General features: G+C 36.7%; 1 protein-coding gene across 8 annotated transcripts in view; it reads left to right on the top strand.

Moving 5' to 3' along the window:
- The window catches only part of CCSER2 (coiled-coil serine rich protein 2), a 65,685-nt gene that overhangs the window by 18,741 nt on the left and 22,649 nt on the right, over positions 1-24,295 (top strand). For all 8 annotated transcript variants that reach the window (XR_007906704.1, XM_051799790.1, XM_051799791.1 and 5 more), the window contains 5 exons: positions 11,510-11,600; positions 14,547-14,709; positions 15,327-15,522; positions 22,270-22,353; positions 23,862-23,948. Coding sequence is in view for 7 of the 8 variants with exons in the window: in XM_051799790.1 (XP_051655750.1) it covers positions 11,510-11,600; positions 14,547-14,709; positions 15,327-15,522; positions 22,270-22,353; positions 23,862-23,948 (621 nt within the window). In the remaining variant the exon portion in view is untranslated. The remainder of the gene's footprint in view (positions 1-11,509; positions 11,601-14,546; positions 14,710-15,326; positions 15,523-22,269; positions 22,354-23,861; positions 23,949-24,295) is intronic.

Here is a 24,295-nt window from a genome sequence, read left to right as displayed (position 1 = left end):
GTCATTTTACTTCGGAGTGCAGGAAACATAAACGTGTTTTTTCCTGTTTCTTGGAGTGGGGACTTGGGCTGTAGTCTAATATATCAACCTTGCTGGACTGTTGTTTTCCTTAGTTTCTGGAAATACAGTTTACCATACATGTGAGCAATGTAGCCCAAAACATGCATCCTGACTGGAGTCTCGTGGCTCCTTTGCTTAACCAGAATGAAATGCTCTCTTGTTGTAGTGAGGTTTGAGCTGTTGTGTTTGCTCCTGTCCATTGCATTAAGTAGACACATGAGAAACATAAGCTTTAATAAGTGTTTGCTCAACGTAAGGCTTTGAATATTTTTGGAAAGTGCAAGTCCTTATTTACATTTAGAGTAGGATAGATAATAGAGCTGTTATTCTTCTGAAGTATGTGCTTGTTTTTAAACTATTCTAGTGCTTAATAGTCTGCAGGAAGTGAAAATTTAAACTGAAAATATTTCACTAGTACTTTCTTTAATATTCTCTAGGGAACAAGTTGTTCTGATGTGATTTGGTTTTTCTTCTTTTCTCTTAAAGCAATTTCATTTGGGCAAATAGGTTTAGATAGGAAGCTTTTACGAGTGTTCCTTGTATTATCAGATCATATGAAGACCCTGTCTTACAAAAAGACAAAAGAGATGGAGTCCTCTGACCCCTTTTTACTGTAGGCTCCAGGAAAATCTGAATTTTTGTGCTGTGTTAGTTCTTACTGAAATAAAAACCCCAGTATTTTGTGTATATGCAGAGTGAACATCAATGTAATTATAAGGACATAGGATTACTGAATAATAATTGAAATCTGGCTTGAAGAGACAGATGGGTTTTAACTGCTTTGCTGAGAATTTAATTGCTCTTGGGATGAAATGTGGATCTCGTTGGAATGAATCTGTTTTGACACGTGGCCAGACTTTTAGCTGGAGTATGAAATAGTTACATTTTTCTCTTCTTCTGGGCCATTTTTGAAATCTTGTAAGTTTTGTTTTGTTGTATTTTTCCATTTTGTGATTAGAACTTGGGAAAGGGCAGTTCTTTTTAGATGGGTCAAAGTGCTTTCTGGTTCCTGAAGCACTGGTACTCACAGTGAAATGTGCTCTACTTCCTAGAGAAAGAGAAAATGAATTGCTAAGATAGAATTGTTTAGTTCAGTCACTATTTCTTTCTGTAATTAAGTTATTTACAAGTAATTTAGTGTTAATTACCTTAATTTTCTTTAATAATTCACTTCTAAAATGGCTTTATAGTAAGCTTTAAATTGCTGGTTTGATTTCTCAAATGAGTAATTTATTACCTGAATTCAGACTTGTAGCATTTGTAGTTCTAGTACATTTATTTTCTTAGAGTGAGGTGTTCTAGGTATTGTCTTCTACCCATCTTCCTTCCTTTAGTTGAACTTTCTCTTCAGGAGGTTAGTGCCAAAGCCTTAGTTCTTGTTCTGTGAGAAGCCAGGCTTTTAAAATTCTGGGCTGTTGGGTTGCAGCTGTAATAAAAATAAAAGTACAAGTAAGCTTAACGTAATGTAAAAGTGTGGAATAAAGCAGCTATCCAGATCCATAAGGACTGTTTTTAAAGTATTATTTGGGAGGTTTTTATCAGTTGTGATCCCTTAGAGATTACCACCTGAGATAAGATATCCCTTGCCCCGTGATTTTTTTCATGGAACTGTGTAATAATATGATAGAAGTGCTGAAGTTAATTTGGAAATGGTACAATTCCAGTTGCAAATAGGGTAAACACTGAGCCTCCATTCTGTGCTAGCAGCACTATATAACAGCCATTAGAAGCATTTTCAGCACGATTGTTTTCTGAATTAGAAATAATGTTTACAGAGTTGAACACAATCTAAGTGGTATACTGAAAATGAGTTGCACTGTTAGGAAATTTTTCAGAAGAAGCAGTGGCTGATTTATTGGGGCATTCAGTAGATCTTGTGCTTCATTTTCATTCATTAACAGGGTGTAGTGAAACTATGTATCTTTTCTCTACACAGACTTCTTTTTTTGCTGTAACTTTCTGAAAGAGCAGTTGTGAAATGAATCCTTTGGGTGCAAACTAGTTACAAGAAGCACACATAAAAAGCAGTTTTCATCAACGAGGTAGTTAAAATTTGATTCTTTTTTATACTTTTCATCTTGCAAGGAGCAATAAAGATCTTTCGCAAAGCTGAGAACAGCAAAAAATGTCTTTTTATAATGACAGTCTGCTGAGATGCACAGTGTTAACTAATTGCATTTCCTCCTTTCTTAGAATACATGTTTTTGGCTGGCAAAAGGTTAATGCAGAGAATTAATTGCAAGTTGTGCTCCCATGATGCTTCCTAAAAGTAATTTGTGCACTGCAATTGGGCACTTCCTTAAGAAGGGTCTGGATTTGTTCTGTGACTGAAAGCAAAGGATAGTTTCACCTCAGTCAGTACCATTTTGACTAAAATTCGTTATGACACTAATAAATACACAGTTCTAATTTTGTTTGTTGTTAGTTTAATTTTTTTTTGATAGTGATTTTGGTACAGTGACAACTGATGACACTACTTGATGCTCAGCATGTTAGTGAGGGTGTGAGGTTGAAAGGAAGGATAAGGCATTGTTCTTGTGGTATAACTATTTAGTTAAGTATAATTGTTCTAGTTTTGGGGAATCTTGTTGTACCTATATTGGGGTAATTTGGATTTTGCAGTACCTGTTGCCTTTTTGGCACCTGAAGATGCTGCCTAACAAGTTTGTAAGACCTCAGAGGTTTTAGTCTTTATCGCTGCTGCCAAGTTTATCTGGTCACTGTTGTAACAGAACTGGTCCACAGAGGAGGAAACTGGGCAATCTCTCCCTGTAGGTGAGTGAATGGATAACAGGATTCGTTAGTGTGTCAGATAATGGGACCGACTGTGAGAATGTAGTGCCAGTGCAGGGGGAGGTAATTTTATCTGCCTGTTACTCAGAAAGCATTCAAGCAAACCAATGGTAAAGGCACTTCAGAAATCAGGAGATGTGTATGGGCAGTAAGGGAAAGTCTCGGTGGCAGGAATGTCTGATGGGGTGTGGAGACACTGCAGTGTACAAAGTATCTGTGGACCTGCCAGGCAGTGACTAAGAGCAAACCCAGAGGGTGTCAGATACTTTGCATCTGTGTTGTACCTCCTTCAGCATTTCCCTCTGGGCCCAACAAACTGGAGAACATGTTTTCTGATAGAGCTGTATAGCACACAGCATCAGTAATGTGGAAGGGCAGTGTGGAGGTGGTTCTGTCCTGTAGGACAGATTGAATAATTCACTGGTCCTTCACACTCCTTTACCTGAAAGCCTGGCTTTTGGGTTAGGCCAATATTTTTCTTGGCAAGAGATATCAAAGAAGCACAGCAAGTCTTCAGTGAGATTTTAGCTTTTACTGATGCATTCTAGAAAATGGCAAGCACCATGTCTGAATTTTTACTTCTGATACAGAAGGATTCCGTAGAAATACATAATCTGGTAAGCTGCCGTTTCTGTTTAGGTTATCCACGTGAAAAAGCTTTCTCTTACTCAGTTTTCTAAAATTTATAAAGTGGTCAAACTTCCTGCTCAGATATACAGTGATTCTGGGATTGGAATCTAATACAGGTGTCAGCCTTAAAGGTGTTTTTCATTCCCATGCAGCTTTCCAGCAGCTGCTCTTGTTGGTAACCTCTGTTTAAGCTCATAACTTCATGTCCAAGTTCCACAACTCTTTGTCCCAACAACTCAAGGCCATGTTCCCAAATCTGACGAAAATTATTCTTACTTAAATTGTATTGTTCTAACTTCATAGTTTTCATTAGGTCAATGTAATTGTTTTCATTTTTCCAGTATTACAAGTATAGAAATCTGTGGCAATTTTTTTTTTCATATTCTCGCTTTCTAAGAATCTTTGGCATGCCTAAAAATTTGTATTTGGAAGACCACTGGAGTGCTCCTTTCTGACTTCAAAGCCTCAAAAATCAATATCAACTTTTTGCATTTAGTCTTCATTATGAACAGATAATATTTGCGAGCTTACTGAATTAATGGGAGAGCATCTTTTGGTTAACATGTCCACAGTTAAGCTTTTAGTAGAAAACTGCTACAGAAAACTCAGTCTGTATTGTTTGTCAGTACAGAGCTGAGAGTATGAACTGGTTTCAGATGTGTTAGCAGGGCTCCTGAGCCATCCCTTCAGCTCAGTTTGCTGGCAGGCACTCTTCTGCTCATGGCAGAGAAAGGAAATGTCATGAAAACAGAGACTATGATTTCAGAGGCACTACCTTCAGAGTGAAAACAGCCACCATCTACCCTCCCACCTCTGCTCTGATATTCAATTTCAGAGTTTAACAGCAAGGGGAGGTAGTGAGACACCAAACTGCTTAATGAGGTGGCTCTTCTGTCTGTGTCTTGTGTGCTGTAGGTGTCCCTGCTGTCAAACATGATTAGGAGGTTATACAACTGAATTATAGTGTGCAAACCTCTTGTGATGTTGGTTTGAGATGTCAGATTTCAGATGTTTGTGAACAAGCTTTTATGGCAAATGACCTTTTTCCCTTTGGGCTGAGGAGACCTTGGAGAGCTGCTTGATTCAGAACTGACATAGTTCTGAATGTTCTTTGGACTGGTAAAACCAAGTAAGGCAGCTTCACTTATACTCCTGTGTTTTGTTTGTGGTAGCTGTTAATGACGCTTTTGGATTTGTATGCTGGAGAGAGGGAGACAGCAACAGCTGATGTGAAATATCAGAATAAGTACTGGTAGAAGTTAGCACTGGTTTTACTTCATAAGCTTGTAAGGAACATTTCCTGTACGAGTTGGTAACTGCATATCCACTGTTGTGTTTTGATGTGAGTTTGTGCTATTCTTTCCAATTTTTTTATTTATTCCACCAAGTAGCATAATTTTACAATGACAGAAAGACTTCAGATTTATTCTTCATCAAGCTGTATTGCTGATTTTTTTTGAAGTCTCACATGTTGTTTTCCTTACTCCTAGGAACTCTTCAAAACAGTGAGCAGGTGCTCAGATTACAGTATTCTTCAAGTTGGAGTGTTTTTCAAAGTTATCTATCTAGTATAAACAAGAAAGCATTTTTTGAAAGATATGTAAAACAAACTGAGACATATATCTAACCCATTTAAATGGTTTTTGGAACATTTTAGAGATAACTTGATTAAAAACACCTGGGCAGACACAGAGTTTCCTTTTATTCTTCCTGTTTATCTCAAATGATGTTCTGATAAGTTATTGGAACATTGCTGTTGAATCTTTCTGTATTATTTTCTCTTGTGAGGCATCAAAAATTTAGGGGAGAGGCATTGTCTTGTACACGTTGGGGTGAATTGTTTTTGCAATGCACACAGCTTTGGTCCCTCTGAATGAAGTGTGTACACCCAATTTCAGTCTTAGTACCCCCCCAGTTCTAAACACGGGGTTTTCTTGTTTTTTGAAGAACACTTGACGTTGCATTCAGGCCATGTTGATACCAACTGAAGTCTGATATCACCTTATAACTCTCAATTGTCATCCTTCTTGAAACTAGAAAGTCAGCAAAGCACCACTTTCCCCCATGTGAGGTGGATCTGAGTAAAGAGCATTTTGGTGTTTTTGTGTCCTTGGCTCACACTGTCGAAATGTATAGGGGTAAGTGTGGTGAGAATACACTTTTGCAGCAGGATGATTCCTGAGTTGTTAACAGTTCATTCAGAGATGGGTCAAAATAGAATCGCTCCAAGGTAGTTAGGAGGTATTTGAGGATTGTTTTGGTTTTAAATAGAAACAAGTATATTAAGCCGACTGTGTAAGAATAGAACACATTAATGCTGTGTAACGTGGTGTGTTCAGGTTAGTCCAGAAGTCTCTCAAGGGTGGAGTTAAAGCTTACTGCACAAGGAAACTTAACTGAGGTCCTGGTAGCAGCTTGTGCCCCAAATCCTCTGAATTTTGAGGTTATTGTTTTGTTCCTTTCTCAGCTGGGAATTATTTGAAGCCTCCCTATTTTCCTCTAAGCCAAACCTCGCACTTCTGATCCAAATGCAAGTCAGTGGAGTGAGAATCATTGACAATTAACTCTGCCAGTTAAGAGTAGCTATAGCAATTACATACTGCTTTATAGTGTAAAAAAACCCCTCCATTGTTGGTTGGGTAAACTGTAAAAGCAATGCTGAATTTCTGGTATTGTTAGTTTTTGTGCAAACAGACTGGAAGCAGTGAGTAGGAGGGACTGCTTTTCCTCTGCCTCTGCTGCTCCTCACTGCTCATGGCTTTCTATTATCATGTTTAATAGTGAACAGGAAATTCACTGCTTAAAAGCATCTGCCTGTTTAAAAAAAAATTAGAAAATAATCTTAATTTTTGCTGTAGTTCTGCAGAAAGATGATTAAAGTGCTGTCTCCCGTTCAGTTTTCCTTGTGGGCTCATCACTGGAGGCTAGATGGCAGTCAAGGAATGCTGCTTGTGGTGGAGCTTGGGCTGTATGTTTGAAAGTGCTCTTGTTTATGAATTAGTGAAATCTCAAGAGAATAGTTAATATTTCTGGTTTTCTTCTTTCTCTTCCTTCATCGTGCTTTTGAATTTCAGATTCCTTACACAGTCTGACATCTGATTTTATAATTAAAAAAATAAAATTATAAGAGCAGCAAGCATAACAGCTTAAGATACAGTGGGTAATAACTTCAGCTGATAATTAATTCTTGTATACTTACAGTAAACCTAGGTGGAACATACAATGCCTCTATAAAAATGTTTTCAGGAATAGTAAATATTTATTTAAAACCGTTGAATTTAACAGTTGAACATGAACTTTGTTCTGAGAATCCAAAACATTTTATGTTAGATGGTTGCTGTGACAACAAATGTGTTACAGAGCATGGACAAAATTACAAAATACTTGTTTGGATGTTTTGCTTCACTGTCTTTAATGTGACTTGTAATGTAAAGCATTTAAAATAACTTCTTATCCTATTTTTGGTATCCTGCAGAGTTCTGTCCTGTCTCCTCTGGGTGTTTTTCTCTTTTTTTAAGGACTTTGTTTACAGTGGGTTTTTCTCTTCAGCCCTATAGTACTGTATGTGCTTTCTTCTGTTTATACCTTCTGTCTCTGTTTTCTGCCTTCACTGAACAGTTCTGTTCAGTTCTTATGAAATATTGCCTTTTTGAACACTTGTACTGAATTCCTGTTTCTTTTTTTCTTTGTCTCTATCAGGGGTGTTGTCAAATGCTGAAAATAGCATTGAAAAAGACCCTGAAGGTCTCCTTCTTTTCTTCTGTCAGCCTTGAATTGTGTTTGACTTTGGCAGTTATCCTTTAGCTGCCCTGCAGATGACTTATCTACCCGGTCTGTTTAGAGTTTGTTTTTAAAAGCTACTTCCGTTTTTCATTCTTCAAGAACCTGAAATGATGCTTTGTTGGTTTCTGTGCTACTCTCAAATGCTTCACTTCTCTTGAGTTTTTTGGCCAGATTCTTCTGTTTTTCTCTGCTTTTACTCATGCTTATCTTCTGCTGTGGACATTTTCATCATCATTAGAAGCAACACCTAAGTCAGTAAATCAGTAGCAAAACTAATTAGTTATGTTCCTTTAACTGCTTATTTCTTAAAGGTAGAACAAACAAATGAGGTCTGAGCTCATGAATTGTGGAAACAGGTGAAAATACTGTTCCTAATATTCATCACCAGTTTGTGACTACCTCAAAGCAATTGCTTTTCAAGCAAAATATCATAACTTGGCATTGGTAGTTGGAGCTCAGGCTCTTCTCAATTCTGTGAAAACTCTCTGAAATTATTTGAGGGCTGTTTATCTGGAACTGCTTTGTATTTTTGCACTAGCCCAAATTCCTGACTTCTTCCTTTTTTTCCTTAATTCCAGTGTAATATACATTGTGTTGTAAACTTTCACTGGTCCACGTTTTCTATGTTTAATAGGGAGAAAATGTAAATATATTTCTCTCTCTTCTAACTTGGGCATTTTATGCTTTATTTTTGGCTGCGTTATAACCTCACAATACTTAGCTTGAGAAATAGGAAAGCTGAGAATCAGGCCTCTTGCCTAGGCTGTAAGCTAAATGGAACTCAAATTGGTGGACTGAAAAACACTGCTCTTCAGTGGAAGAAAAAGCTTATGATGCATGTTGCATGAGGAATTTTTAGAAACTGAGCTTTATGAGAAGAATATTTTGCTATTCCAGTTTATTATGGTTGACATTGTTTTACATTGAATTTAAAGTTGTTCAGCTTCAGCAAAAGTACCTGCTTTACAGTACCTCAGTCTTCAAAACATTAGTCTTAACTTATTGATATGTCTCTTGAGGAAGAGGTGCTGAACTCCACACATCCAACAAATTGGGCTAAAACCCTGAGCAGTTGTTGGGTGCTTGTTGAGCCTGTGGTAAGACATAACACCTGAGGACAATCACTGTGGAAAGAATTTGCAGAACATGGAAGTAAACTTGCTGGATGTGGTGTAATTACACACGTGGTGTGCCTTATTCTCACCTCTTTTAGTCTTTTGCCATCTCTTTATTCAATATGAGGGTTTCCTGCTGTTGGGGTTCTTGGGTTACTCAGTTCTTATACCAGTACTCACAGATCTGTGTTTCACCTAAACCGTTCTACTACAGGAAGCAAGCAAAGCACTACTACCTGTGGACAGTGGAAAAGCTTTGTGGAGAGAGAGGTCAAGGGACAGCATTGTAGTTTGATTTGGGATTTTGCAGTCCCAAACTTAATCTATGACTAGGTTGTACCATCTTGAAAATCTAATGCTAAATCAGCCTTGTGAAAAACACACCCCTTTCAATATGCATCATTCTTTTCAACTATAGAAATAAAGTGGAATTCTCCTTTTTCTGTAACTTGTAATAATTGCTGAAACATATTATTCTGTAGGGCTGGAGTTGATGCACTTTTAAAAAAATTTTTTATTTCCTGTTCTGTTTGAGCTCATTGCCCAAAATCACTTGATGATGCCAAATGCTGTTAAGCACATATTATTGACTGTGTTAGTGCCAAGTAGTTAACTGCAGTTCCTTTTGCAGTAGAAAGAATAACAATGGAAGACTTTAAATATAGGGGGGTTTATGTACTAATGTGCTGATGAAACCTCCTCTTTATCTTATGGCTATTTCAAGATGACATCTACTTGGATATTATGTTTCCCAAGTCACCAGCACTGGGAAATGCTCCAAGTGCTTTCACACATGGTCCAGTGATTACAAAGACTTGGTATTCGCAGTTGTGTTTTCCAGCATGGAGTTTCCTTTCCCGGAGTTTCCTCGGTGTGGTGAGGAATGTATAATTACAGAAGCATAATGAAATGTGCTGTTGACAGAAAAGTATGCTTGGAATCTCAAGTGCTGTCCTTCTCTGACACCATTAAAGTTCCAAAGTTCTGATACAAAGATAGTAAAGTGACTTACCCAGGTTTATTGGTTAACACTCTGACATACTATGTTTTTATACTGTGCATTTTTCAATGCGATGGCAAAAGTTTTCTACTTTATGTGTTTGTGGCCACGGTTTCCACTTTATTTGTCATGCTCATTAAAGTTCCTGCAGTAGAGGAAAATAATGCTTGTTCATACTAATTTTGAAGATCAAAGCATGGCATAGAAACAATTTATCAACTAAAAAACCAAAGCTGCCTCTCAAACACACAGAATTGTTTAAAAAAATATGGGTTAGTTAAAAATCTGTTAGTTCTGGGAAAAAACATAAATAAATGGAAAAAAAAAGAAGTAAATTTCTACAGGCAGTTTGTTCTCTCAAATATTAAATCCATGTTTCTTTTAAATGGATTCCATTTCTTTGTGAAGCTTGTCCATAGTTGGATTTATTATTATTCACAATTCCTTGATATGTAGGTTTCCTGTTTTTTCCAGTAAATACACAGAATACTATGTGTAAACAAAACAATTCCAGTAGGACTTTGAAATATAACAAAAACAGATGGTTCTGTCTCAAGTGTTCCATCTTTCCTTTATATCGCTCATGTTTTCCAAAGTGCATATCAACTATTTTAATCTCACACTCTCCCTCCTAAGTCAGTAAATTACTTGCCCTGCAGAAATGCAAAATGTTTAATGTTCTATATCACAAAAACCCCCAAAATCTTCAAATATACTTAACTCTTGTCACCATTTCTAATAAAATACAGTAGTCCTTTGTGAGCACTGTAGGAAGGCTGCTGAAGAAAAGCTGGAACAGCAGTTCAGACAAATGCCTGTTAATATTGTTCCTTTACATCTTCCATACATCTGTGATAAAGTAAATATCATAAATGATAGCCAGCAAAGGGATAACTTTCCAAGGGAATATTGTTTTGTAGTGTGCTCATAGTCTGTGTTCTGTTAAGTATTTAATGATCATGTTTTGATAAATAATTATAAAGCACTTGTTTCACTTGATATTTGGTAAATTTTTCGATATTGGTCCTCTGAATCACCTTTAGGGGTAGCAGATAAACCCAAGAAAAATCTGTATTTCTGTTATTAGAAAAAAGGCAGATGTCAAGTGCCCAAGTCTGACCTTGGGCTTTAAAGCTTTGCCTTTACTTGTGAGATCAAGAGTTAGAGCTCTATATCCATTAGCAGTTTCCTCAGACCTACTTTGTGTTATAATCATTTGGTATTAGTAAGTTTAGTTTTCTTTGAATAATGAAGTAAAACACTGTCTGGGTTCTCTGGTCAGGTACTGCACTTCATTTGCTTCTGTGACTTTTCAGCTGTGTGGTGCTGGCAGTGTCTGACTGTGCCATGAGCTGGGGTTCTATGACCTTGATCTTGAGTTTTTCCTGCTCTTGGTGTTCTTAAAGGAAGAGGGGTTAGTCTGTCTTTTTAACACAGACTAGACTTGCCTACACTACAGTCCTTATTCTTTAATATTCCTGACTGACTATATTGAATGTGTATAATTCCATTTAGTACTAACTCTATATTGCATTTTTTTTGTGCTGTTAGCACACCCATGCAATATGACTTTTAGCCCTTATAGGAACAGCTTTGTATGAGCCACAGTGTTAAAGACAAAAGGAAGCAGAACTTAATGCTGATAATAGCATATTTGAAGTTTCATTGGCCCAAAAAGTCAAGATATCATAGGTCCCCCCCACTTCCTTTCAATGATGTCATGATAGTATGAGAGCTGAAATAAAGAGATTCAACATCTTCTTTTCACAATGCTGTTTTTTAATTCTAAGTGAGCAAAGTAATTTAGTTTTAGCATGCTTCCAACTGGGGAGAAGGTAGGATATTAATGAATAGAAAAATACCTGGAGTATTCCATTGGTGTCAGGCAGAAAAAAAGTTTTAATCCATCTTTGTTTTGTCTCTCACTGTTATTGTTTCATATCACTGGAGGTGTGATGACTGTTGTTTGTATAGATGGTCTCAGGTAAGATACCTCTCTAAAGAGGAGGTTGCTGGTAACATCGTGTGTACAATACAAACGTAACAAAACACTGAAATAATCCTTTTATGACAGAATGGTAAATGAAATATCATAGCACAGTTGTATCTCACTTTTTCTTTCCTGCAGGATATCTTGAATAATCTTGATTCATGTGATCTTGAAGATGATGATCTTATGCTTGATGTGGACCTGCCTGAGGACCCACCTCGTGACAAAGGTTGGTAAATCAGCCAAGCCATCTTACACAGTGAAACTGCTTTGTGGGCTCTGACTCTTGATTTAATAAGTCAGTGCACTCTTCACATTGTGTTGTTTGGTTTTTTTATAATAACTGTTTCTTATCTGAAATACAGGAAGGGTGATATTTCTGTTTCCCCAAATACAACTCATATTTGAAGAATTCTAAAGTTAGAAATTTACTGCCTTTTTAATAAAGGTGCAACCTTGTTTCATACTGTTTTTTTTTCTTAAAATTATTTCAGTAGAATCAGTTACAAAGTTTTAAGTTAGTCTTTCAGTCTCATACTTCAGATACATTTGAAAATGTTGGGACAACTTTTTTTTTTTTTTTTTGCTTTGGTGAATGACAGTGTCATTCTTTGAGATAAGTCTTTGTTTTCTTCTACAAAATATCTCCTATATATTGTATACAAATTCAGGGTAACAGAAACTTAAAGGTGTGATTTTTTTCAAGTTGTCTTTTATGCACTCTTACTTTCAGTGAGGGTGCTGGCCAGCTTCACCAAGAGAATAGTGGTACCTAGATGCTATTGAAGAAATACAAATCCAGAACAGAATGAAATTGGTAAAGGAAATTACAGCTACACTTTCTCAAATCCTAGACTGGAAAACTTTGAGGCATTTGCTTTTAGTTATTGCTGACCTACTCATAGGAATTGTTGTTGTCATGTGAATATGGGTATTAGCTTTACCTCCAAGTTCAGTGGAGGTCAATATATTTTCAAATGAACAGAAACACTGAACATGGAATACTGTTAATGCCCTACCCTGTGCAAACAGGCACTGAGAGAAAGAAGGCTTTCCTTATTGTGTGTAATGTTCAGCTGCCTGCTAAAGTTGGAGGAAATTTGGCTTGTTTTGAGAGCACTTCTGAGTTCTTTGAGTGAAGACTCCTGTATGTATGTTAGATATGAAGGCAAAATAACAGTAAATACATACATAGTTTTCCATCTGCCACTATGGTGGCACATCATGTTTTAACAGTGTGTACATATGAAATGCAGTATTTAATCTTGTAAATCTCAGAATGAGTCTTCTAAAGGACTTGTGTGAAAGGCAATTATTGACAACATTGCCAGTATGAAACTTTTCAGCCCTGACAGGTGTGAAATTTTTATTCTTTACATAACTAATTTTCCAGAATGGGTAACAATCCCAGCCTAGGGCATATTCTTTCAATAAGGGTAATTCTAGTTCTGTTGGGAAAAACTAAGAAATGATTTTAAAGGGTAGATCAATTTCTCATAAGCTTCCTTGTTTATAAAACATGCACTGCACTTGCATCAGTAATTCCATTACAAATGATTTAAAAACTGCTAGGAAGGCATGTGTTTTAAAAGTGAATGTTTGCCACAAAAACATTAAAAGGTAATTACTGTTAATTTTGGCATGTTTTTAGAGGTTGGGTTTCCTTATAAAATTAATGTGGCATAAACTGGGTATCTCTGCTTCTTCTCTTGAAATCACTCTATTTTTAGCAAAGAGGGTCTGAAAAGCAGAATTCCAAAGCCACTTCCAGGCTTTCCCTTATGTGAACCTGACCACCTGAAAAAGCAAAACTTCTTGGTTAATATCCATGTGTCTTTACTCAGTATCTCAATTTAATTTTCCAAAGGTTACTTATAAACTTAAGGAGGGCTTATTTTGCTGTTAATTTTCATGTGTTGTGACCTGTAGAAGGATATTGCTAAAGTAAAATAAACCTTCTGTTACTTAAGGTGAATAAGTTTATTTTCTTATGTAATTTTTTGGTTATTGAGCTATGCGATAAAAACTATGTAGCTCTGAGTATTTGTTGTAATGATGTGTAAACCCCTTTTTGCCAACACTTTTTCCACAATTCCGTGTGACCTCACTGACGTCAGCCTGTTAAGGCTTTCCAGGTCCTCAGAAACTCTCCTAGTTTCACTTTGGAGTCTGGGATGCCGCTTGGCCACTATTTATAGAAACAGTTCTAGCCCAACAAGTATGCAGGGAGCGAGGACGGCAGTTTTAAATCACAGGGTAAGGCTGGGCTCCCTTCCCAACCACACGCAGGCTGGGAGCTGAGCAGGAAGGAAGGCCTGTTTGTGAGCGGCTTGTGCGCAACTTGTCTGAGTAGGCAGCCGAGTAAACAATGTTCTCTTGTGTGGAGTTTCTCCCAGCAAAGGACTGCCAATGTGAGGAAAAACTCCTTGGGTAAGTGAAGGAGAAAGTGTGGTGGCAAAATAGCAATTCCTGACTGTTTTTGCCCTGTCTGACTGCCCGGTTTTGCTGTTTTGGCTTTCTCTCTAGTTGTTTGCAGGCTGTTGCCAAATTTAGCATTTGTTCCCTTAAGAAGTTTGTGGAATCTGTGGGGCTTTGTAGAAGTTAGTATTTTGAAGAGATTATGTGGTTTCCTTGTTTTAAATCATGCTGGTTGTCCAGGTAAATAAAGTGCCTCTGAAACTGAAAACCAAGCATGAATAGGGTGAGCTATATCTGTATTCTAAGTAATGAAACTGGTCTCTTTTGGAGTGCAGTACTCTTCTCTTTTTACAGTGTTGTCTTGCTGTGTTTATGGGTTGTTAGAACTATTTAAAGGCTTAACAATACAGTCCTTAAGAAAGACAGGAAGCAGTTACTTCTGGATTTCTTTTCTTCCCAAAAGCTCTGCCTCCTCCTAATGATTTTCTACTTGAACTGGAAATACTATTAAGGCTGGGTTCTGTAGTTTCTGCTACAGGTTACTCTTATTCTTGGAACAAGTTTATATGTTGGTAAAAATGTGACATCATTATATAAGTCTGCTTGACACTTCTAAAATACACAGTTTTGTATCAGTTAAACAAACAAACCAACCAGATTTTACACTGCATTTGTTACTAGCACATAGTAAATATTTTATTTGCAAGGTCCTGGGAACAAATTTTATAATTTTTTTTTAACTCTATGCTCTCTGTAGAGGAATGTGAAAATATGAGCCGTTATGATAGACAAGACAGAAATGCTAGACAACATCAGGAAGGATTCTGGAAAAGAACACCACAGCAGCGATGGAATGCACAGGATCACTATCATCTTGGCCATACTGATCATTATATCCATGGTAAAAATGATTTGAACAGGTAAAGGACTTGTCTTTATTCTCCCAAACAATGCAACAAACACTAATGAGAAATTCCTTTTGGCATTGAAGGGTCTCAAGTGATACTGAGTACCAGGACATTTTCTGAATAGTTGTATGTCTGAGTGGGAGCATCACTGAGGGTTGTAACAATTTCTTTACAAAACTTATGCTTCTGTTTTTATTCCAAATACTTGTTACTTGTGTTGATGTGATACTATAAAAGCTTGATTAAAATACCTTATGTGTTCCATGGAAAACCATTACAATGTCTTACTACTTGCATGTTGTAAGTTTGGGCAGTTTGTTACTTTTTAATTTGTTGGTAAATTCAACGTAATCCTACAGTCTTAATAGGATTGAATGACAGTTTGTAGAAATCCTGATGACCAAGCTGTTTTGAGGGTACTGTAGTTGTTAGTCTGCAAGAGGCCCCCACAAGTAGGAAGGAAAGCTCTGCATTTAAGTGAAATGGCATTGACATGTTCTGATGTATTTATTTTCTGCCACAGCATGTAAGTATAGCCCACATTACATAACGCCCTCCTTTTTTTACTAAATGCTTTCTAACTCTAGTTTGTCACTGCTGTTGTTTTTAAGTTTTGAATTCTTTTTTAGGGGATCAAACTACCGGGAATCTCCTGTTGGTCACTTGGAAAGCTACGGAGCACCCAATTTGTACCAGGCTCCCCGCCAGCTGGGGGGTTTACCGGAGAATACTGTGATGCTGGATGAAATGACCCTGCGGCACATGGTCCAGGACTGCACAGCTGTCAAAACTCAGCTCTTGAAGCTCAAGAGGTTACTGCACCAGGTGAGCTACTTAAGTGGAAGAAAAGCAGTAAAGTACATTGGAGAGTGAGCCTAGGTGGGCTTATGTTTGTTTTTCTTTTTTGACCTTATTAGGCTATTGGCATTTTGTTTATACATTGAATTACAGTGTTCAAGAAAGTGGGCCTTTTTATTGCTATTTCAGATAGTACTTTTTCTGCTTCTTGAGTGCTGTACTGACTGCAAAAAGTATTAAATACTGTTATCTTACTTCCCTGAGGAAATGTCAAATTAAAAAAGAATATCTGTGGATGTGAAGACCAGCTTTTATTCAGTAAGATCCAAAAAAACTGGGAGTTAAGAAAAAATTAAAAAATATTAAAATTGATCCCATTGATCAAACTTGCATTTAGCAAGTCAATGCTAAGAGCTTTTTCTTAAGGCTTTGTTTTGCTCATTCTTTTCATCCTTTCTGTGTGTTTTGACAAGAAGCTTAGCAAATCCTACTGGGTCATCTCTATTGGAAGTGTTCAAATTTAACCTTCCTATTTTATGAATTGTCATAAGCTTTTAAGGAGCTTTTTCATTTCACCTCAAAATGTAGCAAGTTGTGGGAGTAAACTGCTAAATGACTCAGCAGAAGTATGACATTTCAGCTACAAAAATTCCTTTGTTACCATGAAAATAATGAACAGTCCATGAGACCTTCTTTGGAGGCATATACGGATTAGCACTGGGAAGTATTTGTATGATGTTCTCTTTTAAGAGTAGATTTATTGCTCTTCTTTTCTAATAGGATAATGTAATGAAAAGAAGTTTGTACCCTAAAAGTAAGACACTAAAACAAAACATAGCAAAACAAAAAGGAAATAAACCTTGAGACTAATTCAAGGGTGTGACTGTGCCTTTTAGAAATTGGGAGCATTTGCATCCTGTGGTAACTGAGATGTATTTCTATGTATTTCTGCTTCTGTCAGTGGAAAAACAATTGTAACAAAAATAATGTATTGTCAGAGTGGGAAGGTGTGTTGGTGGACTGCATAAACTTTGTCCCCAACAGCCCCAAGCATGCAGTTAATACAGAGATAGCAGGGGACTTTTTATCCGGAGCTTTTAATGCCTTTAACGCAAGGACAATTAGGCAACTTGATAGAAGATCTCTGTGTGTGTGTGTAGTTCATTGTGTAAAGGCATGCACATTATAGCCAAATAGTGTGTAGCCCTGCAGAATGTCATATTTAAAATCTTGATCTAGTTTATAATAGCCAGACTTTCCAAAGAGGTTGTAGAACAAAACCTTGCCTTCAAAAGCTCAGATAAAGCTTTTTGAAAGAACTTAAATGCACAAAATGAAACAGTTACTCCTAATAAGTACATTTTTCAAAATTTACTCCTTCTCATGTCAAAAGCTTGATCTTCTCCCCCTCTGTCCCTTTAGCAGTGAGTTATTAGTAATAACAGGTATCACTCTTCCCTTCAAACTTTGTCACTCATACTTCTATTTTCCTGACCTAACCTAACCCTATTTTGACTCACTGCTTCCAAACCTCATCACTGGACTTCTGAATGTTTATTCTACTCCCCTGTGTATTATCTAGTCTTTTAATCAAACAATATGAATAGTAATGTAAAGGTAAATTAGCCTGCTGCAGAGTGGAAAACTTTAGACCTTTACTACCTTCATTTACTAAACAATTAGGGCAAAACTTGTATGAAATATCTTTTCATTGCGTAAAGTGTTAAATTCTTACTGTAAACATCAAACTCCATGCTAACAGGAATGAGTAAAAATATTGCAACTTTTTTAACTTCTTGTAAAGAATAGAAATACATTTTTGAAAACAATTAGTTGAACTTCAGCATTCTGAACTCTGAACTAGGACTTGATCTCAGCCTGGGTCATATGACAGATCTCTTCTTGCAAAATATAAAAAAGCAAAGTACAAAGTCGACTGCTTTCAAACTCTGGCTCTAATAAGGAAGCAGAAGTTCTTCTATTAGCTTCACCAGCATTATACATTTAAGTGTATGTCTTGCCTTTCTCCAGTTATGACATTCAGCAATAATATTTAGTTTGAATAGGTAGAAATAGAGCTGTAGTCAGGACTTAGGCATGAGGTCTCACAGGAACAGTTATAGTGAAATAGGAAGAGTTAGTAATTAAATTCAGTTTTATACAATTATCTAATCATCTGTAGTGTGACTTACTGTAGAGCACAGCATGTAATGAATGTGTACCTAGCAGAGTCCTAGGGAGACTTAATGTGCTGTACTGGATTCATTGCTGTGACTGTAGCTCACATAACTGTATATAAATTACCTTGAGTATTACCAGCAGCATGGGCTTGGTGTTGCATTCCTGGTTCTGCTTGGAAAAATAAATAGGTATTTGAGTAATACAGCCTTTTCTGAACTCCATGTGGCCAGGATAACAATGCCAGCAGTACACATGCTGTCTGCTTACTCCTCACGTGCTACCAAATCCCTGTATCTTCAAACAGTGAAATCAGGAATAGGACTCTCTCTCATGCAGAGGTTTTAAAAATTTTCACGGTAGTAAAACCTTCTCTGACTTCGCAGTAATGTTATGCTACTTATATGGAGTGAAAAATGTAGATTCTACTTACACTAAATACAGTTGTAATTATTTACAGGGAGATGTACTACAGGTGAATGTTCTCTCTTTAATCCTTAACTGGAGCGCTGCCTTTGTGTTGTAAGAAAGAAAATGCTTTGGAAGTCTAATTCTGGTAATAATTGACATGTAAATGTTAATGCCTCTTAAACATGGACTAAGGTACTTCATCTGCATGCTTAATAGTAAATAAGTTTTCTTCTGATCTTAAAAGTTTATTCCTCCTCCTCCTCAATTAATTTCATAAACTTGCTGCTCTGGGTTGAGGCTACAGAGCTAATGTGTAAATACAATTTTAAGTAAGGATGTTCTTTTTCTAATGCCCTGGAGCCTTTGATCTAGGCAAGGATTGACCATTGTCTGTAATAACTTCCTTCAAGACTGGCAGCAATGCCTTGCAACCACCCTGTGTTATCTCAGATCAGCCCTGACTGCTGCTTTAGGGAGGACTGAAATGAAGCGGTTCACAGAACTGTGAGGTCTGTGAAGCCCTTTTTAATGTGAGAAGCATGTTTTATAAAAAAATGTTTCTTTTCATCTTACCTTTCATGAATGGAAATGACATTCTATTTTTCAACCACAGATCTTCATTGTAACTTATCAGATATGAGCAGCACATTTGTATGAAGAGGTGTGAATGAAAAGGTGAACCGTGGAGTGCAAAATTGTTAAATGCATCAGTACATTTAGATTAGTGAGTCACTTGTGTATCTTTGAAATACATATTCATTGTGTTCTTTTCTTTTTGCATCTGGCGAGATCTGTAAGAGAGATTTATCTTTGTTTATAAGAAGCCTGATGATAAGGAAGAAACAGGTTTATGAAATACAAAGACTTTTTGTGTCATGTATTAAGTTGTATAAATTACCCCTACAATTATTATTATTTTTTCTTAGCCACAGAGTAGTTCACCTCAGTGACTTAACTGTGCTTGAAAGAAACAGAACCGAAAGAAATCAACAAAGAGTAGCAAAATCAAACTGAAAACCTGTAAGTTTCAGCAGTTGGTTAACTTTTGGACTGTCACAATAACAGCATTCCACAGTGGGCAATGGAAACTACATGGCAGTGGTTTGTAGTGATACCTGAATGGAACTACACTTGAAGGGCCAAGAAGTCAGCAGGTGAATAGCACCCTCTGCTTGATGGACACTTAACACATCTTCACTGTTCAAATGAGTAATTCATACTGAAGGAAGCTTTGCATTGAGAATTGAAAGCTAGACCTTGATAAAAGTTTAATAAACCTCAGTAAACTTCAGAAACATTTTTTCAGCATTTTTCAACTTCCTATTATACTATAGATAGTGTAATAAGTATATAGATAGTCTAATGTTGAAAGAATTCTCAAGATGAAATTATCTGTATAATCTTAGTAGTGTATTTTAAAATCCTGTGTATTAAAAGGCAACATATGCTGTTAGGGAACCACAAGATAATTGCTGAAAGTGCAAATGGGTTGGGTTTTGCAACAGAAGAACTTAAAATATGTTAGTGTAATGAGAGCAACTTTTGTCTTTCAGCTTTAAGCTTTATATTTTCCTCTCAGGCAATATGGGAGATTTCTTCTGAGAGAGGATACCATTTATCTTGTTTCTTTTATTCTTTTAGAAGTTCTGTAGTTTTTTGTTATTTTACATGTGCTTTTAACTAAAGCCTGCAAGTAATATGACCCAAAGAAAGCAAGGGGAAAAGGGAAGCTGGAGAGGACAGGCAGTGAGAACAGCTGTATGCTGTATAGAGGTGCATGTTTATGATGTTCAAATATGTTCCCAGGACTGTTATGGTGTATTGAGTCACAGAGCTTGATTTTTGGTGTTAATCTTTAATTTTTGAAATAAACAACATAAAATGAGAACATGTAGCTGTTGAGAGGATAGAAGAAAATACAAGCAAATGTGGCATTTTTGAGCTGCTGAACTGCTCAGAAAAACTGCAGTGCTCAAAGCCCCACAATCCATAGGAGGTAAACTTCTGGTGGGAATAATCAGCACAGTAGGTTGGAAAGGTAGTGAGGATTTTTTAGTCTGTTCTTTACTAAATACTTGTATCTGATACTCTTCTTCATAAATAGTAATCTGTCACTAAGGAAAAATCAACATTTAATGTTCAGTTTACAAAAAAGCAATAAATGAGTTCTTTGGAAATTTGTAAGGTGAAGCAAGCACAGGTGTGTCATTGATACTGAAGATTTCACACTTGTAAAATGTTGGCATGAGAGCATGGTAAGTACAGCCACTCACAGTTCAATTTGTGACTGTCTTTGGATGAGTTGCAGTGTCCCTGTGACAGCCATGGCGAAGAGTTATTCCAATGAATATTAGCTCATGTTTCTTGAGATGGATTAAAAATGACAGATGAAGACTTGAGACTGTAATCAAGAGCTTCAGTTAGACTGTAACATTTGGGAGCAAGTTTGTAAAAATGTTTGACATGTAGAAAATTATTTGTCCAGAGAAATACAGTTGCCTGACAGTGGGGAAGAAATAATTGTTACATAATTTGCCTATGTGTACACTTAAATTGTATCTGTAACTCTCACTGAGTTTGTCTTAAAACAGTAAGATCAATTGCTTTGTAGAAAATTGAGATGGTAATTGTTTTCTCAGCAGATAACTTTTGCAAAGGAGTATGAAGCTTTAGTAATATTCAGCATTAAACCAAATTACTCTGATAGCCATGACTGAAAAACTTTAGACATTTCTCTGGATTTGTTGTGTAGGCACTATGCTGATGAATACTAAAATGTTGTTGGGGGGAAATCACATCATTTCATACTTGTCTTCAAAAGTTAGCATAAAGGTTTTCTCAGAGCAAGCTTTTAGTCTTGGAGTATTCCAAAAGTGAAGAGAATGTGTGTGTGGATTTTTCTGCACCACAACCACCTGCTCCCTTTATGCAGGTATTAGTAAATTTAGGATGGTTTTTTAAGTCTTGCTTGAGTATTTTCTAATGGTTTCTGACTTCAGGTTTGCTGTAATTTTATAAGCCTCTTGAAGACATGTCTTGAGGTGTGTGGTTACCTCAGGGTAACCACATCGGGACCCCCCAAAACTAGCCAAAAGCTGAAGTGTATTCTGTTGACTTAAGTCCAGCAAAAACTTTCCAGTGCATGTGATGGAGTTGAAAATCACTCTAGAAGGTAGTGGTTGAAATAAGTTTCTGTAACGAGCAACAGGGAAAGACTGTGAAACGATCAGTCACTACTCAATTACTTGATTGTTTCTTAAAGGAGTATGTTATATTCTTGGATTAAACATTGCATGTGAATATATATATACACACACACACACATGTACATATATATATACGTATATAAATTTATATAAAATTAAAATAATCTCTAACTGAAGACTATCCCTACATAGCTCATTAAGTGTGGAAGTCTGCAACGTTAATCCTCCATCAGTTTACATATTTCAGGCTATGTACCTCAAGCCAAATTTCAGAGATTAATCCTAGCATGTGTTCAAATCGGAGGCCTGAGTTTCCATTGACAGTGTTAGAGCTGATTTTTTTTCAGTTGCCCTGTGTTCTTTACATGTGTATTGAGATAATTAAGGCAGCAGTAAGGGAATTGATGCAAATGAACTTAGTTCCTGCTTTGCCAGTGAATGAGTCAGGTATAGTATAGGGCTGATTTAAATCACCAGAGACTATGTGACATACTAACCTTCTTTGTAATTAGGCCTTAATCTGCTGTTGTGGAATGTTTTATTGCTCCACTTACATGCTTTTTAATGGCAATAAAAAGTATACCAGAGGTATAGAGCTTTTAAAAGCCATGCAAGGTACTTTTGCATGACATGGTTGGTCTTGTTTTGTGGGTTTTTTCCATTCACATGATTACTCCTTCCCAATTGTAGTAATTGTAGTAATCTGTGACTTTACATCGAGTGTGTGACAGAGCTGCAGCTATTCCTACAGATCTGTGAGGAGAGGAAGACTGTTCATGGCCCTTATTTGGGCACTGTACATATGCACAAGGAAGGCTTTCCTATCAGGGAAGAAAAGGGGAAATTAGGGGTAAGGTAGGTCAGGCATTGTAACAGGTTTTGCAGAGAGCTGATGTGTCTCCATCCTTGAAAGCAAGTTTACAATGGAGCTGTTTCAGCAAGTAATTCAAGCTTGTGTTCTTGTTTTGTTCTCTGGTAGAATGATGACAATGTGTCACTCCAGGACATCAACCTCTCAGTTCCATCGAGTCCAGAACCACAAGAACCTGAGTCCACTTTTAAGGTAATTGACACTGACTGACTCCACAGAATTAAAAATACAAACTTGTTTGTATTTAAAAAACACACCAAAAGTGTGTGTCACTCTGAAGTACTGCTTGTTGCTTCCTTCTTCTGTTTAAATGCAAACCTAATGAATGTTTATACACTTCCTTTTTTCAGTTTTGTTAAAATAGAAGGGTTTATTTGACCTTTGAAAATACATACTTACAAATGGTAGCACAGATTAAATAATTAAAATAACTTGTTGCAGTCGTGTGGGAATTAAGAGCTGTAGAGTAACTTTTTCCAAAAAACTTTTACCTGCTTGCTAAGTACTAGAATTTGAAAAGACAATTTTTGCTTTGAAGTGTAATCATACCATACTTATTCAATTACTTGCTCTGTTTCACTACTTTTTACTGTTGGCTTTAGTTTAAAATATCTTTCATGTAAGTTAAGTTTTCCCCAGGATGATGCAGGTGTGGCAGATGTAACTAAAAAACAATGTGAACCCCACAAAGGGAGTTGTGAGGTTATTGTTTTACAATGGATATTAAAGGTGGAAGAAATCACAATGGATATTCCAAACAGGATCATCTTTTATGGTCACAGACTTGTAACGTTGTGCTTTCTGTGGTGGTAAGGTTTTATAGCATGGCCTCTTATTGTAAAATTAGTAGAGAAAGATACTAATTCTCTGCTTATGGGAGGGGAATAGTATTTACTGAAGGTATAATGAAGTTATAAATACTTCTTGAAGAGGAAGAACACTTAAAATCTAATTCCTGTTTAGGGCTCATCTGTCCAAATCCTGGTTTCAGGGCATTAGAGGTTTGTTAAAGCTGTGGATCCATATGCATCATCCTTTACAACCCTGGTTTCTACACTGATAGCATTTAGTTGTATGATATGTAGTTGTTGTGCTTGTCCTTCTACAGTCATCTCCCTCAAAATCTTAGAATTTTAGTCTTGGAGAAAAAAACACTGCTTTTTAACTTAGCAAAAACCTGTGAGATTTAACTGACATTTTGAATTGTCACTTCTTTAATTGATACTAGCATATGGTTTGAAAAATTGCACAACAAATCAGGTGTCATCCTGAAGCAATAACTATTAACATCTTTAGTGAAACTGGAACAGTAAATGCATTCTGCTAAATGGAAGTATTCCCCTTAATTTATGGCCTAACTGTAATGGGCTGGTTATAAAATATATGCAAACTATCATGTGATGAAAAATGAGTTTTTAAAAAATTCATTCTTGCATATTTACCATTTTTTTAGTCTCTGAACTTTGCATAATTATAATGTCTTCATTATAATGGCCTCTTAAAGAGACTTCCAGTCAAGCCTCTTCACTCTGTAGTCTGTCTGCCTACAGCCCATCTCTCCATGGGAATGGGAGGAGGAAAGCATGTGCTGTTACTGCCAGTCCTCCATGCACATCTGATGTAGTATGTCCTGTAGGGGTGTGGATTTAGACTATGTAGTCCTTACAGAAAACCTCATAGTGCTCACTGTTCTGTTGCAGATGGATGATCTGCTGAATGAGATCAGGCAGCTCAAAGATGAACTGAAGAAAAAGGATGAAACAATCAGCCAATTAGAGCATCAGCTTGTAAGTATAATGCTAACAGTTTAGCAAAATCCCAAGAGTGCACTGCAGGGTGGAACTAGGCAATTCTGGTGAAGGCTTTAAGGCAGCTAGACAGCTATTTTTTTTTTCCTGCACTTTCATTATAACAAAGGAAGGTTTGGGTTCTACTTGAACCCATCTGGCTCTTGGGTTGAGAACCTCTTGTAGAGGTTCAGTTACAGCAGAATGATTCTAGTCTGATGTCCCAGTGTGTTTGTAGTTGTGCTCCTGAAATCTTTAATTCTGTAGACTAGTCATGATTTGTATGTGTGGCACTAAGCAAGGATGTTTATACCACTGTTGAAAGTATTTAATTTCCAAAACTGTTT

Source organism: Manacus candei, unplaced genomic scaffold (genome assembly GCF_025592945.1).
Source record: "Manacus candei isolate 608988 ecotype Guabito, Panama unplaced genomic scaffold, ASM2559294v1 h1tg000050l, whole genome shotgun sequence".
Classification (NCBI taxonomy): domain Eukaryota; kingdom Metazoa; phylum Chordata; class Aves; order Passeriformes; family Pipridae; genus Manacus; species Manacus candei.
This window is presented reverse-complemented; position numbering and strand designations above follow the sequence as displayed.